At 29.8% G+C, this 18953-nt stretch overlaps 1 protein-coding gene and 1 non-coding gene across 2 annotated transcripts; both read right to left on the bottom strand.

Moving 5' to 3' along the window:
- Positions 1-6320: 6320 nt before the first annotated feature.
- On the bottom strand, positions 6321-6393 carry trnav-aac (transfer RNA valine (anticodon AAC)). The gene has a single exon. It is a non-coding gene; the product is annotated as a tRNA-Val (tRNA).
- A 6818-nt stretch (positions 6394-13211) lies between these two features.
- Positions 13212-14024, bottom strand: LOC136086050 (ATP-dependent DNA helicase PIF1-like). The gene has a single exon (XM_065808317.1). The coding sequence runs from the start codon at positions 14022-14024 to the stop codon at positions 13212-13214; it is 813 nt and encodes a 270-aa protein (XP_065664389.1).
- Between the last annotated feature and the right edge of the window lie 4929 nt (positions 14025-18953).

The raw sequence follows: 18953 nt of genomic DNA, 5'->3' as shown, positions 1-18953 counted from the left end.
TAAATATACATACAGAGCCGAATTAACCAAAAAGCTAACACCAAATAAAGCCATAAATAAAATAACCAATAGGTGAAACTAGGCCGTGGCCTGGGTCCCAAAGATCCCCCAAAATAGAATGTCTACAAATTTTTAAATCTTATTTTTTTAAATATGTGTATATATATATATAAATATATATATATATATATATATATATATATATATATATATATATATATATATATATATATATATATATATATATATATATATATATATATATATATATATATATATATATATATATATAGACAAGCCTCTATTTACAAACTCGATAACTTTATCAAAAAAATTATTAGATGCTCGTTTACCCCAAATCGTGGGGTAAATGCGCACCCATATATTTTTTAACATAAGTTCTTCGCTTTATATTTTTTCTTAAATCCAACGTACCTCTTTTAAAGGTTTAATTTAGAACTAAAATAACATATCTCACTTTTTAAAATAAACTACAAGCTTTTTTTTTATTTTGAAAAAAGCTATTAAAATGGTGCTCGATTACCCCACGCTACGGTACGTTTGGACGTGTTGCGTTCAAATCATTTGCAATATCGTTAGTTTTTGTTATGTTTTTAATTTATCTTTTTCAAGTTTATCTAGTCTCTCCGTTAAAATTTTCATGTTTGCAGAAGTAACAATAGCAAAGTTTTTTTCTTGGTCTTTTAAAAGCTGCTCTGTTTTCTCCAAAATAATTTTACTTTAATTTTCTAGCATACCAGCTACCATTTTCTCAATATTTTCGATTGATAATAACTTATCCATTATCTTATTTTATTATTTAAAGTGTATATATAATTCTTTAAAGTATACTTTTTTTACTTTTTTTTTAATTTTTACTTCAAAACAACCACGTCATAAACATGTCCGTTGACTTCACTTCACTTGTAAACACAGTATTGCACTAAAAGTGTTTTTTCTATGAATTAGATTAAACTTAAGAGTAAATAAAAAATAGACAATACTTATAATAGTGCATAACATTGTTATTAAATAAACAAATAAAAATTAAAGATCGAAAAGTTAAATCGAAAAAAAAAGAAAAAAAAGTTAAATATTAAATTGAAAAGGTTTATGGTTTTTAAGATTTTTACTCGACTAAATCAACTTTTACTTAATTAGTAGGATGTTCATTAAATCGGCTATTAGATTTTTCAAAGCCGACTAATTTCGACTTTCGACTAGTCGACTTTTAGTCGATTTAGGTGATAACAACACTAATCTTAATACTCTTTCAGTTCAACGCTTGAACTAGAAAAGCTAAGTAATTTTTGGTAAAGTTAAACACTGTTTATACTGAGAATAAAACACGCTTTATTTTAAACGCATACTACCTTGTAATTATAATAAATTGTGAGGGTGTTTAGTTATTATAAAGATTTGTGCTTAAAAAAAGAATTATAAAAACTATCGTTTCTGATCATTTACTCATATTTTTATCTATAAAATCACATTATCAACTAAAAAAGGAAGGGAAAGTGACAATAAAAAGGCGAATTGTTAGCAATGTTAACAATGCGAATTGTTAACAATAACTTAAAGTCATTTAAAGATCAAACTTTACAACAGGACTCGAAACAAATTAACTTTAATGATAACATAAACATTATCTATAATACCCTTTTGAAAACTTTCTTTAAAATCTATGACGCTTATTTTCCGACGTGAAATAATTCTTAAGACCAAAGACATATGATCTCATCGGCCAAGGAGATAATACTTATATAGAGAGATAAGGAGATAACATTAGAGAGATAATATATCCGATTGGATAACTAAAAGACTGTAAAAGTCTTCAAAATTAAAACAAAAGCTGTATAATAAATACTTAAAAAAGTTGTATAATAAATGCTTAAAAACAAAGTCCAAGAAACATAAGCAAAATTACAAAAAATAGAAAAATCTGTTTGAAAAACTGCGTAAAAAAATTATTATACTAAATTGATTACGCAGCACAAGCATAACAAAACGTTTCTGGAAAATAATGAAAAATATGTCGGTAAAGCAAAAAAACATCATCTTTCTGTCGTTTTAAATAAAAGTTCAAAATAAAATAATTAATAATACTAATGAAATTGCGACTGAATTTAACAATTTTTTTTCCACAATTGGAGCAAATTTGTCAAGCAAAATCCCTTTGACAAATTATAAATTAAGACATGTACCAGTAAAATCTGCGCGGACATTTTAAAGATATTGAATGTTATATATATTTTAAAAGTACATATATTAATATTCTTAAATTTCACTTAAGAAAGTTTGTTAAGTTTTGTACGTGAGAACACACGCACTTTGCGTTTTACAATCGGCATCAGCTTTTGCACAGTCTTCGGCTGGACTTTCTTCGTAGCTCTATTCTATTTATTTTTGAAGTCTTTAATGTTTTTGGCTTCTTTTACAGTGAACCTTAGTTTTCTTTTTGACGAGAGCCCAATATCTTTTGATAGGACGTAGATCGGGACAATTTGATGGATTGCAGTGTTTTTTTAACGAAATCTACTTTAAGCTCTCTAAGCCAATTTAAAGTTGTCCCAGAGTAGTAACACAATGCTAAATCGAGCCAAAATAACGGGTTACCCGTCTGTGTTCTTAAAAACGGCAAAAGACGTTTCTTGAGGCATTTTTTATGTATATTTTAGTGGCGCAGTGGTTAGAGCGCTTGCTTTATAAGCAAGAGATCCAGGTTCGAAACGAGCTCTGGACAAATTTTCGCGTCACGGTAAGGAAGGAGGCGTGAACTTCCTGGTTAAATGCACTTCCGCGGTGCTCTGTGACAAGACCGTTAGGACTTCTTGGGGCACCTAAAATAAAAATTGAAAAAAAAAAAAAAAAAAATTGTTCTCGTATTCACAAAACAAGAGCTTCTTTCACCACATTGACAAATTGCTTGCCAAATTAAGAACTTTTTTTGCAAATTTTTGCATTCCAATGCATTTATAATTAGAATTTAGTTTCTTAAGATAAATTGCTGAATAATATTGGTGTCCTGGAGATTGGAAGTATGCAGTACAATAAGTTTCATCATCAATAATCAAACAAGATTTTTTGGCACATAATTTTTTATAAAGCAGCTTCGAACAACGAATTGCAACATTTTCTTGATTTTCTTATAAGATTTATAGCCACGATTTCTCTTTACTCTTTGTTTAGTGGAAGCACTTGTCTTAAATTTATTATTATATTTATAGCATTTTTTTTAACGAAGATTCCCAATCTCAAACATTAATGAACATAACATATGGTGTCCAACAAGGATCCATACTTGGACCACTTCATTTCATTATATATATAAATGATCTTGACGAAGCATCAAATTTAAAGACTATAAGTTTTGCAGACGACGCAAATTTGTCTCAGTCACATGAAAATATATACATACTTTTTGATAATATGAACAGAGAACTTAAAAAATTTTATTTTGGTTTCAAAAAAATTAGGTTATCTTTAAATATTGATGAAACAAAATGAACACTTTTCTATCCAAACTATAAAAAACAGATACTGCCTGTAAATATGCCTGATCTTTTTATCGACTGACAAAACTTTTCGGAGTTTTTATTGAAGAAAACCGGTCTTGGAGATCACACATCAGCAATATTTCTAAATAAGTAGCAAAAAGCATTGGAATTCTATACAAATCTGAAGGTATTTTAAACAAAAAACAATTAACACAGTTATACTACTCACTATTATACCCATATAAGTCATGCAAATATTATATGGGGAAGTACACATAAAGCTAAACTCTTTTTATTGGTATCAGAAACACGCAGTTCGCATAATAAATTTTAAAAATTGTTTTTCAAATTCTGAACCGCTTTTTAAAGAAATGGACGCCTTAAATGTATATATATATATATATATATATATATATATATATATATATATATATATATATATATATATATATATATATATATATATATATATATATATATATATATATATATATACATTTATATATATATATATATATACACACATATATATATACATATATATATATATATATATATATATATATATATATATATATATATATATATATATATATATATATATATATATATATATACATATATGTATATACATTTATATATATATATGAACCGCTTTTTAAAGAAATGGACGCCTTAAATGTATATATATATATATATATATATATATATATATATATATATATATATATATATATATACATATATATATATATATATGCATATATATATATATATATATATATATAAATATATATATATATATATATATATATATATATATATATATATATATATATATATATATATATATATATATATATATATATATATATATATATGATCCGCTTTTTAAAGGAATGGACGCTTTGAATGTGTGTATATATATATATGTGTATATATATATATATATACATACATTTATATATATATATATATATATATATATATATATATATATATATATATATATATATACATATATATGTATATATATATACTAGCTGGAGTTACCCAGCGTTGCCCATGCCAATATTTAAACTGGCTTACCTGATATCTGTACACAAAAATGGGCCCAAAAATGGGCCCCCCTGACGTCGGGGGTCGGGGTCAAAACCCAGCTAAGAACCTTCTCCCCCTTGAGGACTACCCCCATGCTAAATTTAATCGAGATCGGTCCGGCGGTTTGGATTTCTATAGAGAACAAACAAACAAACAAACACACACACATTGCCCTTTATATATATTAAGATATATATATATATATATATATATATATATATATATATATATATTTATATATATATATATATATATATATATATATATATATATTTTATATATATATATATATATATATATATATATATATATTTTATATATATATATATATATATATATATATATATCTATCTATATATATATATATATATATATATATATATATTATATATATATATATATATATATATATATATATATATATATATATATATATATATACATTTATATATATCTATCTATCTATCTATCTATCTATATATATATATATATATATATATATATATATTATATATATATATATATATATATATATATATATGAACCGCTTTATAAAGAAATGGACGCCTTAAATGTATATATATATATATATATATATATATATATATATATATATATATATATATATATATATATATATATATATATATATATATATATATATATATATATATATATATGAACCGCTTTTTAAAGAAATGAACGCCTTAAATGTATATATATATATATATATATATATATATATATATATATATATATATATATATATATATATATATATATATATATATATATATATGAACCGTTTTTTAAAGAAATGGACGCCTTAAATGTATATATATATATATATATATATATATATATATATATATATATATATATATATATATATATATATATATATATATATATATATATATATGTATATATGTATATGTATATATACTTATTTTATAATATTGTAAATCTTATTGTAAATAATATTATACGGCAAGTAAAATAAATAAATAAATAAAAAATTAAGAAATACATTAACCTTATATAATAGTAAAATAATTATAAATATTCTTTCTGGAATAGTGCAAAAAATTAATAGTAGTTGAACTCTTTAAAATATTTTGTTGTTGCGAAACAAATACATTTCGAAAAAAGCATAACGATCTCGAATAAAGCTTTTCATTCCAGACATCCTCACAGTCTTATCACAGGACCTTAAGGATTTTTAGAATAAAGTTTTCGCTTGCTTCCTTACCGTGGTAGCTTCGATAGTATCGACTTCGGTAGTATCGACTTCGGTAGTATCGACTATCTTGTAGCCTGCTGCCGCAAAGGAGTGCCGCTATATCGACTAAGAGTTGGGACTGGGGCAGCAATCTTTTCTTTCAATGTTGTTCGCTTTTTTCTTCTTTTTCTGAAATCTAAATCGCAAAAACTATTTTGAGTTTTAGATTTCCTTTTCAATGGTTTTGAGATAAATCTCTAATTTCGAGACTGTAAAAATTTTAAAAACGTGTCTGAGACTTTAAAAACGTGTCTAAAGAAAACTACCTTATTTTCAATGTGATTGTCAATGATTGTCATAATATATCATTTTACAACTTAATGATTTTTTTAATAAAAATAGGAACGGTTTAAGTTTTATTTTATGTTTTATTTACTAAAACAAAAATTTACGAAATGACAATTTAAAATAATTATAATTTAAAATTTAATTAAAAGAAATAGTTCCACCCGGGCTTGAACCGGGGACCTTTCGCGTGTTAGGCGAACGTGATAACCACTACACTATGGAACTGTTATCTATGATATAATATAAAACTAATGTTTATTATGTAATATATATTTAACTATAGTAAAAAATTAAAATGTGTTAAAAAAAAAGAATTATAAAATGGTACAACACAAACGTTGAGGGTTTTTCTTAAAGGAGCCAAGTCGCATTTTTATTGCTTTAAGAAATATAAGAAACTAATTATCCGGCAAAGTATTTTTTGAATATCAAAAATTTTGTAATCGTAAATAAAGATAAAGAACAATTGTTTTATTCATACAGGGACCATTCATAAATTGTGTCAGTGCTGAGAAGGTTATCAATAATTGACAATGGGAGAGGTGTTATGACCAAAACAATAGAAGTTAAAAAAAACTTAAGCGTCTCTTTACGCTCTCTATGAGTAGACTTGTATTTACACCTACGATGTGATATAAAAACCGTATGCTTGCTTGTGCTGGCAGCGAATAACGGGAAAAATAACTTTCCTCCTGCCATCCATTACTAGTATGTATAAAATTTTATGCCACCTTGTTGGTGTAATCATGATTACAATGTAAACAATAATGATTAATTTATACAGTTGACTCTCGATATCTCGACTACTCGATATCTCAAACTTTTGCATATCTCGAACTTTATTTCCGGTCCCTTGCGCACTTTTTTGAGTCAAAATCCTTTAAACATCTCGAACCTTTTTTTCCGATCCCTTAAGAGTTCGAGATATCAAGTCAACTGTAATGCAAATGTGAATAAAATTGTTTATTGATGATTTCGTATGGAAATGCTATAAAAAGAAAAAATAAAGCTAAAAAGAGATATTAAAGATAAAAAGAAAGCTATTATTCAAAAAGAAGTCTAAAATCAGTTAGTCCATAGTCTGTGGAGATAATTAACGGAAAAGAAGCTTGAGTATATGGGTTTTAAATCAAGAGTAATGTCTTTGGTCAATTCATTCAATAAAAAGGCAATGAAGTTCATGAGCATGGAATTGTCATTTCGGTCCAATACTTTATAACAGTCAACTTCTGCTTCCACTTTAATTTGAGTTCATTACAGTTAGTAGAGTTTATCAATGAGCGATCATTGGTAATCAACAAAGTTTATCAACTTCCAATTTGTCAACCATTAAAAATCAAAAGTAAACATAAACAGTTGCACATTATAGAATCAATTATGAGATTGTAACTTTAAACTGTGAAGTGAATGAACTCAAGTCTATTAAAAGAAGTGAATTTATCACTGAAGCTGAAAAAAAGGGAAAAAAGGGAAAATAGCTGATTTTGCTAAAGAACTAATCAAAAGTATGATGAAGCATACTTTTAAAAGATAACAAGAGATCTGAAAAAAGCAAGAAGTGAGGGAATTTGCTTGAAGTTGAAGAAAAACTATAATTCAGAAAGAAATCTGGAAGTAAATCAACCTCCTCCTTAGAAGGCGATTATTGATACTTTTGTCCACTGATGAAAGACGTCAGTCAGAGATTCGCCGAATAATATGATTGATAAAATAAATCTTTCTGTTAAGAAGTTCATGATATACCTTTATTATTTAGAGCATCAAAAGTACCTATTAGATTGATTTGAGCGCAGAATGAATACCATTCAAAAACGTGTTGATGGACTCTTTTGCATTTCAACTATAAAACATGTACTTGTACTTTGAAAATCGATGATCTCAGAATAACACACGGTGTTACATTTTCTGCCTATTCTAAACTACAGCTGTTTGACAGTAAAACACGGACCCGAAACTACTTACTCTTAGGAATAGACTTTCAGAGATTCTTGGATATCAAGAAATTCGAATATTAACAGAGATATTCAAACTAACATGTTTAAACCTTGTGTTTAGAGTCAATGAAGAAACCAACAAAAATCTGAACCAAAGTCATCAAAACGGAATTCATTATTTTGTGAAGAGTAACCTTGAAGTACTTTTCATCCCAATAAAAGGTCAGGGCTGCAGTGCATTTAACCAAGCAGAGCAATGAATGACACCTCTAAGTAAAGAATAATTTGGGCTGATTCTTCCACATGAACATTACAGAACTTTTTTAATTCTCATATAGTTATAAATATTTACTGATAAATATTATATAGAATAATTTTTAATTTATAATCAATGATATATCTTTTTAAATTAAGCAGGACATTAGATAAAACTTTAGAAAAGCAGAACCATGGTTTTGCCGGACAGATTTTAGCAGATATTTGGTCAGACCTACAATTATTTGATCGTTGCAAAGTATATTGATCCAGAGCAATCAGATTTAGATCCTAGGAACTTTTTATTACACAATCAACAGTGGGAAGCCAATCATTTTTGACAAGATAATCTTTTACTCAAATTGTGAAATAAGACGATCTTTTTTGTTGTTTCGCTAAAAGAAATTTTTACTTTACTCTAATTAGAGCAAGATTTCATCCGCTATCTTTCCCAGTGAGCCAAACAAGAGATACCCCTGTAGAGTATTCTTCCTCGAGATGTCAAAGGATTGTCAGTTCATCACTTTTGTTCATCAGTTTTGTTTAATCTAGCTTTTGGTTTAAAATAGAATCTGTAAAAAGCGTAATATTTATAAAGCATCTTACACCATGGTGAAAAAGCATGTTGCTGTCCATTCTTTTGTTTCTACACTCCTTCTTGCAAAAGGGTCCGACTAGTTTTCATAGCTGCCAAGCGTAAGATAGAATCGATGACGCGCTGCAGAAGAGTTCGGAAACTGCTATATAGTAGTAAGATAAAAATGAAGCTGACGTAACAAATCTGATTGTGCTTCAAGAAGACCTTTTAGTTTTGGAGAGTATGGTTAAGGGAAGTGGTGTGAACTTCCTGATTAAATTCTTTTCCACGGTGCTGTTTGAAAAGACCATAAGGACTTCTTATGGCATCTAAATAACTAACAAAAAGATTTATATTTTGATTTTACTATTCCTATCAATACATACTTATTCTTAGCCCTTACTAATAATTTTAGCTGAAACTGTCCATGATCATTGGAATTACAATTTAAATTCAAAAACAACCCTGCTCATTTCTTCAAAATCTGAAAGAACAATTTGTCATATTTTTCTACATTAATTCAGTTCTGTTGAAAATAAATGATCAAGCCAAAAAAAAAATGATTCAAGCATGTTTAATTTTATTGATTGGGAAGGCTAACAAAAAATGATACTATTTTTAAAGAAAAGTTGACTAAAAATTTACAGAGTTTGACAAAGTGGGAGGGGGTTGAGGAGTGGGAGAAAAATCACTGACATCATCTGACAGAATCTAAACGTTAAAATCTGACTTGTTTCTCTTTTAAAAACCAAATTTTAAATGTCAAAATCAAAACAACAACTTAAGAATAAAAAGATATAGCCGACAAACAGGTCAATCAATTTCTTGACATTCGTATTACTCCAGCTTTCTGATCCAGACAACATACCTGTTATAGTCTTGTAGAAATGTTCTCCGGAGCTGTCGTCTATTTAAGTATTTAAAAACTGCTTATCAGAGTCTTGTTTTCTATCCTGCTGGAAAGCAGCATCTGTTATCCATATTCTGGAGAATGATCTGACTCGTCTAACTATTGTCTTATTAGTCTTCTTATTATTATAAGCAAAGTTTTTGAGACTTTAATTAAAATTTGTATTAACAAACACTTAATCTCTCATCTTAAATCTAATGACTTTCTGATCGTTCTACTGCTGATTTGTTAACGGTAATTACAGAAAGGTTTATAGTATCGTGCATTTGATAGATGTGGAGAGGCAAAGACTATCACTCTCAACATTTCTAAAGCTTTTGATAAAGTTTGGCATGCTAGTCTTTTGCATAAACTCTCTTCTTACGGTGTATCAGGTAACATCTTCAAGATTACGGAATCATCCCTTACCAATTGTAGTACAAGAGTTGTCCTCGATAGGCAGCACTCTTCTTATAATCCTGTAACATCAAGGGTTCCTCAAGGTTCTACCCAAGGCTGTATACTCTTTTTAATTTACATTAACAATCTTTCAGAAATTCTCACATCTAAGGTGGCATTGTTCGCTGATGATAATACTATTCATTCTTGTCGTGATAAGAAGCCAACACTCTCTTATTGCTTTAAGGGGGCATTAGAGTTTGAAAAGGATCTCACTTCTGCTACAGCATGTGGCTCACAGTGGCTGGTGAACTTCAATTCAGAAAAAACTTAATTTTTCAGCCAATCGTTATCGCAAAATTCCAGATCTTCCTTATTTTATGAACGGTAATGTACTTGATGATCGTCGTGATGTTGCTTCTTTTTCTCTTTTCTATAAACACTATAAAAGGTACTGCTTTTAAAAGCTAGCGTCTCTTGTACCATCTACTAAAATTCATTCTCTTGTTACTTGTCATTCAATTAAGCCTCATCCTTTTACTGTGCCGTATTGAATTCTTCATCAGCAATCTTGTACCTAAGTAAACCAACAATTCTTATTAGTCTAGTTTTTTTCCACGAACATCAGTTCTTTGGAATTCGCTTCCTTTCATCTTGTCTTCCTGATTCATACAGTTTACAATCTTTTAAAAATTGTTAATCGTAATCTTGCTCTATAAACTTCATCTTTTCTCGTCGAGTAACTTCTAACTCTAACAGTGGTTGCTTGCAGCCTTCTTCGAAGTAAAGATGTTAAAAAGAAAAAAAAAACACTTCTTTACAAAAGGTTTGTAACTAAATATTACACCATTTTACAAACCTTTGTTGATTCAACATTACTATATGTATTCAAGAACAAAATACCGTAACTTAAAATAAACCTTAACTTAATTAAAAAATGATTTGGAGTCAATAGAATATCATTTTTTATATCGGTTTTCTGATACGTTAATGGGCGAGAGTTCAGTAAACTCCAGGCACCTGTAAATGCCGTGTTGAATTCTTCATCAGTAATATTGGCTTTATCAAGCATTCCAGTTATTGCACGTTTGGCAGACTTGACCATGATTTTTTTATTTATTTTTTTTTTTTTTAGGTGCCCCAAGAAGTCTTTACGGTCTTGTCACAGAGCACCGCGGAAGTGCATTTAACCGGGAAGTTCACGCCTCCTTCCTTACTGTGGCGCGAAAATTTGTATAGAGCTCGTGTCAAACCTGGATCTCCTGCTTATAAAGCAAACGTTCTAACCACTGCGCCACGGTCGCACAAATTTGTGATTTAAAATACACCGCCACAATGAGGTCCTTTATTAGCTGTAGAGTTAGTAATTTTATTCTTATCTAAGTCGTTAACAAGTTCTTTTAGTTTACGACATCCTCCAACAAAATTTACGACATCCCCCAACAAAATTTTTTTCATTTTCCGTCAAAATTTTCTATGGTAATTCTCTTTTATTCACCATTCGATAAAAGGGAATGAGGAACAAACTTGTATCTAGATTATAGGCTTGAGATGTACTGCTCGTTATAGTAAACAGGTAAAAACATAAGTATCTCTTTTGTCGTATCTTCCTTCTACCTTGATTAGTAAGAAATGGACCAGCAAAATCAATACTAGTTCTAGCAAACGTACGTAGTGGTTCTTTAAAGCATAGCTGATAAAAAGGCTATCAGCTCGTGAGCAGGCTTACATCTTCTTAATTCACATTTGCTGCATTTTGCTTCTGCGTCTCGGATGTTTCAAATTGACAGTTTCCTATAAATTGATGCACCTATCCATTTATCCTGACAAGTGTATTCCAACATGAGAATTTATTTATATCAAGCAATTGATTTGTTACTTTACTGGATAACGCAAAATTCACTGGATTTTTCTGTACTTAATTTGAAGGCTTTTGTGTTACTTCAATGTGTTTCTGTGACCTTCAATGTGTTTTCTTTTAAAGATTTCAGGAAACTTGATCCGTGCCACCATACATCATTACTTTCTAATTCATTAACTGTTATTTCTCTTGTAAGTAAATCAGCTACATTAGTTTTTTTGGTATGTATCTCCATTGTTTTAATTCAGTCTTTGATTTAATGAATCCAACGCGCTTGGCAACAAATGGTTTCAACTTTCGACTTTAATTTTTTATCCACCATTAAACCTGCTCCTGTATCATATAAACATTGTTAAATTCTAAAATTTATTTTCAATAATAAAAAGAAAAAACAAACAAACGAAAAAAATATTCAAAATTATATATAACAGTTTTCAATTATTACAATTAAGAATTCCGAGTTATATGATAAAAGAATTCGAAATTTAAAAAAAATTTTTTAGTTTTATATAATAAGAAAATATAAAATAAGAAATAAAATTTTTTTAAAGAACCGAATTTTTTAAATCTTTGCAAATAAAATAAAAATATACAATACAATATTTTAAAGACCAATAATTAAATATAGCTCTAGAAAAAGTCCTTGATGTTTTGATTAAAAGTATTTCTTTTAGTTTTGATTTATAAATGTTAAAGATTGCAAGGGTTTTGATGTTGTTTCTAACTATTATACTCTACTAGCTGGAGTTACCCGGCGTTGCCCGGGCCAATATTTAAAAGTAAATCAGCATCTGGAACTTTGCTATACTAATTTTGGGCTATGCACAGTAAGATTGTGCAATATTTTTTAGTGTTGCACAATAATCCCACAAAATGTGACCCTGTTGGTTGAAGCTATGAAATAACTGAAAGACATTAAGGAAGAAAAAGACATTTTGTTTATTTTCCACTTAAAAACAACAAATTAAGAATTTCCAAAAGAACATTTACTCAAATTTTTCAATTAAATTGTTCTCTCACACTGGAAAAAAAAGTTGAACATGTTACAAAAGTTAAATCATGGGTAATTTCTTCACATTGGATTGTTATTGTTTTCTTTTATTAGGACTTCTTTAAAGAGGATTTCTTTCACTGAAGAGCCTTCTGATAGACAATGTTCTTGACTTTTTCTTCTGGAGTCAAAATGAAAAGATTTCGTGGAGATCCAACTCTGGAGCATGCAAAATAGAGCTGGCCGTGAGAAAAGCAGGGCTGTTCCAAATTGATGCCAGCCACTTTGAGTGACTGTCCCTGCGCTTTGTTAATGGTCATGGCAAAAGCCAGCCATACTGGAAACTGGAGGCGCTTGAAACTGAATGGGAGGTCATTGGGAATCATTGGAATCCTTGGAATGAAGACATTCTCACCTTTGCCACATCCAGTCAGTATAGTTGCTTCAATCAAGTTTGAAAGGATAGCTTTGATGATGAGTCGAGTTCCATTGCAGAGCTTGGGACTGTCGAGGTTGCGAAGGAGAATGATTGGTGCTCCAACTTTCAGGTGAAGAATGTGAGGAGGACATCCAGATGGTTCTAAAGAGTTCAGAAATTCTGTTGGATAGTTGACAGCTTCACTGGGGTCCATAACCATGTCAATGGAGTTGTAGGACTTTTCATTGCCTGGGAGCATTTTCTTGATCTGCATATTGATCTTGGTGACAGACTCATTTTTGGGAGCCAGAATAGCTCTCTCACAGATCCAGTCATGTCTGGTGAAACTCTGCTGGATGTTGGGAAACACCTTGACAATGAGTTCCTCTGCAGAATCCACCAGTGTGCAAAAGTTGGCAGGGAATTTAATGAGCCCTGTCTGCACATCAACTGGTGCCTCACCATTGCCCAAGGCAAGGAGCTGATTGGAAAAGGCTCCTGCTGACAGATCACTAGACAACTTTACCCTCATGTTTGTTGTCAAATGAAGTGTTCTGACACTCCTCCACAGGTAGGAAGCTTTTAGGTTTTGCCAAATTGCACGGCTGAGGCTGCAGAGCCACACTGGATCCCATTTTTGAGCCCCCCTGACCCCGGGGGTCGGGGTACGGGGTCAAAACCCAGCTAAGAACCTTCTCCCCCTCGAGGACTACCCCCATGCCAAATTTCATCGAGATCGGTCCGGCGGTTTGGATTTCTATAGAGAACAAACAAACAAACACACACACATTGCCCTTTATATATATTAAGATAATTGGGAGCCGCTAGCTGTGATAGAAAACTTGATAACGCAAATTTGATTTAGATAAGGCTTTACCTTATAAAGTATGCCAATATTTTTAGAAATTTTATTTTCGATTCATTTTATGTGATTTATCCATGTGACATTTTCGTCAAGAAGAACACCTAGAAACTTCATTGAGTGTTCTCTTTTTATAAATTGATTCCCAATGCTAACTTTTGAGAGCTTTAGAGAAATTTCGTCTCTTTGATAAAGGCAATGAAAAAAAATATTCGTAGTTTTGGTTAAGTTTAATGACAACTTATTTGTATTAAACCATTCAGCTACTTTTAACAGTTCTTTGTTGACTGTTATAAATAGAGTTTTTATATTACTATATAAATTCTATTTAAATTTATTATGCTACTATAGAATAAATTGGTATCGTCAGCAAACAAAATAGAGTCTAAATTATTCGAAGCTCTGCTTAAGTCGTTAATGTTTATTAAAAACAAAAGTGATCCTAAGATGGATCCTTGAAGTACTCCACAAGTGATTGTCTTATTTTTCAGTTTTACCACCACCTTAAGAAACATACTGCTTTCTATTAGAAAAGCAGTTTTTAAACCAAACCATTTAAAGTTTTTAAACCAATTTTAAACTTTATAGTTTTTAAACCAAGCTTTGATCAAAACCAAACTTTGATCAAAATTATTTGCAATCTTATCCGGAATTACATCATCCCACTTAGTTCTATCATTCCATAATTCTTGCATATTTATTTTGATTCGAATGATATATGGTGCTAAAAAATCCAATGGATCGAAAAACGTTGCCATTTTTTTAAGCAAAATTTGTTTTGTATATACCGTATTTTTTTCAGTTGCAACAGAATGAAAACTAAATAAATCAGGTTTTACTTGCCTGACAACTCCAAGTGTTTTTATTGCAGGCAACTCTTCAGAATCTAAATTTATTCTGCACTATCATTTTCTGGTGTTATCTAAAGAACTTTAACCGAGTTTGAAAGCTACTTTTGTGCAAACATTCCTGTAGAACCTCATAGTATCGTAAGTTCCTTGTATAATTGAGTTCCTAATTTTTCATCAACTACAGAAGTTATTGTGTTGTCCGTGTAAGTTGCTTCAAGAACAGTTTCAGAAGCCAAAGGAAATTTTTGTGCACACTTTCTTGCGTGTTCTTGCGTTACAAATTGAACCAGGAAAGGCGTTGAGTTGATTCCAAATACCAGTCAATTAAACTGAAACATCTCAAGCTTGGCAGTTGAATCCAGGTTTCTCCATAAAGTTTGTTGGTACCTTTGGTCATCTATATGTATTCCAATTTTTAAATATATATCTGCTATATAACAAGCTAAAGCTACTGAATATTTTTGAAATCTCAGCAAACTGTCAAAAAGTTTTGTTGAAGTTTTGGACCTTGATAAATAACATAGTTGGTTTACCATTATTTTTGCAGATCCATGAAGCACAATTCTGACTTTTGTAGTTAATTTATCGAGACGAAAATGGAAAATGTGGTACGTACCAACCATCTCCTAGATTCCTTTAATTGATTTCCTCCAAGTATCCCTTCTCTTGATACTGCTTAATAGTATTATTGTACTCTTTTCTAAGATTTTTGTTTTTCATTAGGCGTTTTTCCGTGTTTTGTAGTCTGTTTAACGCCATGGTATAATTATCGTCCAGCTGTCTATTTTCTTTCCATGGTAACTTTAGCTTATATCTTCCGTTTTCTGTTTTTAGCGAACTAGTAACTATATTAAGGGCGGGAGAGTTTTCTAGGCTTGTTATTATTTTTCTAAATTGCGTCTCTTTGCCACTTTTAATTTTCCATAATTTTTTAATGGTTTTGTTTGCATCTTCTATTTCCTTTGTACTAGATGTTATTCTCGTAAAATGGGTTTGAAGAGGTCACCAATACAGCCAATACATGTCCATCCAAGCGATGTGAATTGAGCCACTGGTTCATTTAATTCTTCTTTTACTTCCTTGCACAGTGCAACTCAGCATAATCCGCACCAATTAGAATGTAAATTTTTGATTTGGTCCAATATTTAGGAATTCAATTTTTCTTAGATGTATCAAACTTTTTGACATATTTGCAAACTTTGACAAGTTTCCAGTTACATTACTAACTGAAAAAGCTTCCACTGTAATTTTTTTTTTATCATTCAATGATTCCAACTGGAATTCCAATTTTTTCATTTCCATTTCGAAGAACAACTGGCATTGTTCTAAAAGATTCATCACGTGTTTTGAATGTAATTGGATGTTCGAAGTGTGAGAATTTTCTATTATCTTTTTTTTTTCCTTGGAATCTTTAAAAATTGTTTCATTCAGATGTCTTTTCTTGTGAAGCAAACAATTATGAGTATCTGTACAGCCGTCAATCCCACAAATTCTTGTGTTCCTGCATTCTTTTGACGAATGATTAGAGTTCAAACATCTGAAGCAGAGTTTATTTTTTCGTAGCTGTCTCTTATCTTTCTTTAATATTTTGATTTTGAAACTTTGGACACTGCCTTATTTTATGATTATTTTTGCACACAGAATATTTCTGCATTCAATTTATTTTCTTTTTTCGATTACTGTTACCAAAGTACGAATTTTCTTTGTGTGCTTTGCTACCAATCGTTTTTTTTTAAACCATGTAGAAAATCCGTTGCTGCAATTTGAAAATCTGACATCTTCAACAATAAATTTTTTTAAAAATTCAACATTTTTGTTTAATCTATTCTCATACACCTATCGTTTGTATCTTATTAACATCATCTCTGGAACATTTTTTTGCAGTTTATGGTACAATGTCCCATCACCAAGTTCTTCTGTTCTATTTGCTTCTTTTAAGTTTGTTACTGCCACATCTAACAAATCCACAAACTTTTTAAGTCTCTTGGATTGTTTTCCCTCATTGGTTTTAAGTTGCTCATTCATTCAAGTACATGAAGATTTTTCTCCTTGTTCCGCCATATTTTCTTTTCCACCATATTTTCAAAAGTCTTTCTTTCGCAGCATCATAAGCGAATGCCGAATGCCCAAGTCCTTCAATTTATACTCAGCTGCCGCTAGGGCTTGATTAATACATGATCAGATTGAAGCTTTCCGATTTTCATAGTTCTTTTTATCACCATTAAACATTGGTATAGAGACGCACTTTAGTTGATTCCATAAATGATGTCCAATTTTTTCAGTCTTTTGATCCAAATGAATTATTTTATTTTCCATTTTACGCATGATATGCATTGATTTAATTGAATTTCGCTATTATCATTTTCTTCTTTATTATCATCTGGTCATTACTTTTTCGATTACCATTGATAAAACTGCTTTTTTGCTTCCATTTTAGGTTCTTTTTTCATTCTTTGTTGTTTTAAACTTGATTTCAAACTTCCAAAGCTTCCATTATCCATTCATTTACATATTCCATTTCCAATTCGTCATTTAGTTTTTCAATTTCTTTATTGAGTTTTCCTACATTTTCTTTTGATTCCAGAAACTCGTATTTCTTTGATAATTCAACCATTATCTCGAGAGCTTCGTTTTGAGTCTTTGTTAAATGATTACTCAATTTGCGTAACTCGTTTTTACAAGTGAGTTCATCGTCTCCAAATTGCTGAATAATTTGATTTTTAGTTCGCGTAAACGAAGACTTTATAATTATTTTCTTCTTGTTCAATGCAAATACTTTATTTTAAACGGTAAACTGATCTTCCGTTTGGTTATTTGACTTTTGATCTTCTATAAATACCATTCTTCCGTGTTGAAGAAACTACCCTCTGCTACTAATTATGACTCGATCACAAATAATACTGATTATGTATTAAAACTTATATTTTTAAGATCTTAACCGTTTTTACATTATATTACATTTTACATATCACTTATATTTTCTATATTTTCAGCAACAACAACAAAGCTCTATTTATACAAAAATTTCGCTCAATAACAAAAGTAATTATAAAACACTATTGTTCAAATAGTAACATAGCCATATAATTGCTATTCAGTTCGTTGTAGCCATAATAGTGCTATTTACTGGTTATAGCTATCGTGGTATTGGAATATTATTATATGCCGATTCGGCTTTGTTCCAATCAATATTAGTCTTACAAAAAATTTAAGTTTTTTTTGTTTTGTTTAAATGGCTAAAGAAAAAAAAAAAACGCGAGAAATAAGCTTTTTAAGATAAATCGCCATTAAACATAAAATAGAGAGACAAATGTCACCTGAATTTTTAAATTATAAGATAGTTTCTTGCCATGGGGGAGGTATAACCAAGCAAACATTCTATAGCAGAATTTCAGTGGACCTAGATAGGCATTTTGAGCGGACCGCTGTAGTTTTGCTCATCGGTACTTTGTGAACTACTAGTGGCGTCACCAAAAGTGGCTAGCCAATGAATAACCACTATATCACATGTTTGAAAGTTATTGGCTGGCCACTTATAGCAACTACCAATAATAGTCCACTAAAAAGCCGATAAGCAAAACTCCAATAAATCGCTTAAAATGATATATCGGTAAATTCACTACAACAATGTTTGCTGGGAATTATAGGGTTATATTTAAGTTCTACAATAAACGTATCTTTATTTGCATTTGCATCCAACAATATTAATCGTTTTGATTCAATCTTAAATACGCTCTAACGTAGTCGT

The sequence above is a fragment of the Hydra vulgaris genome, chromosome 10 (genome assembly GCF_038396675.1).
Source record: "Hydra vulgaris chromosome 10, alternate assembly HydraT2T_AEP".
NCBI lineage: Eukaryota > Metazoa > Cnidaria > Hydrozoa > Anthoathecata > Hydridae > Hydra > Hydra vulgaris.
The sequence above is the reverse complement of the archived record's forward strand: the minus strand, read 5'-3'. Positions and strand labels throughout refer to the sequence as shown.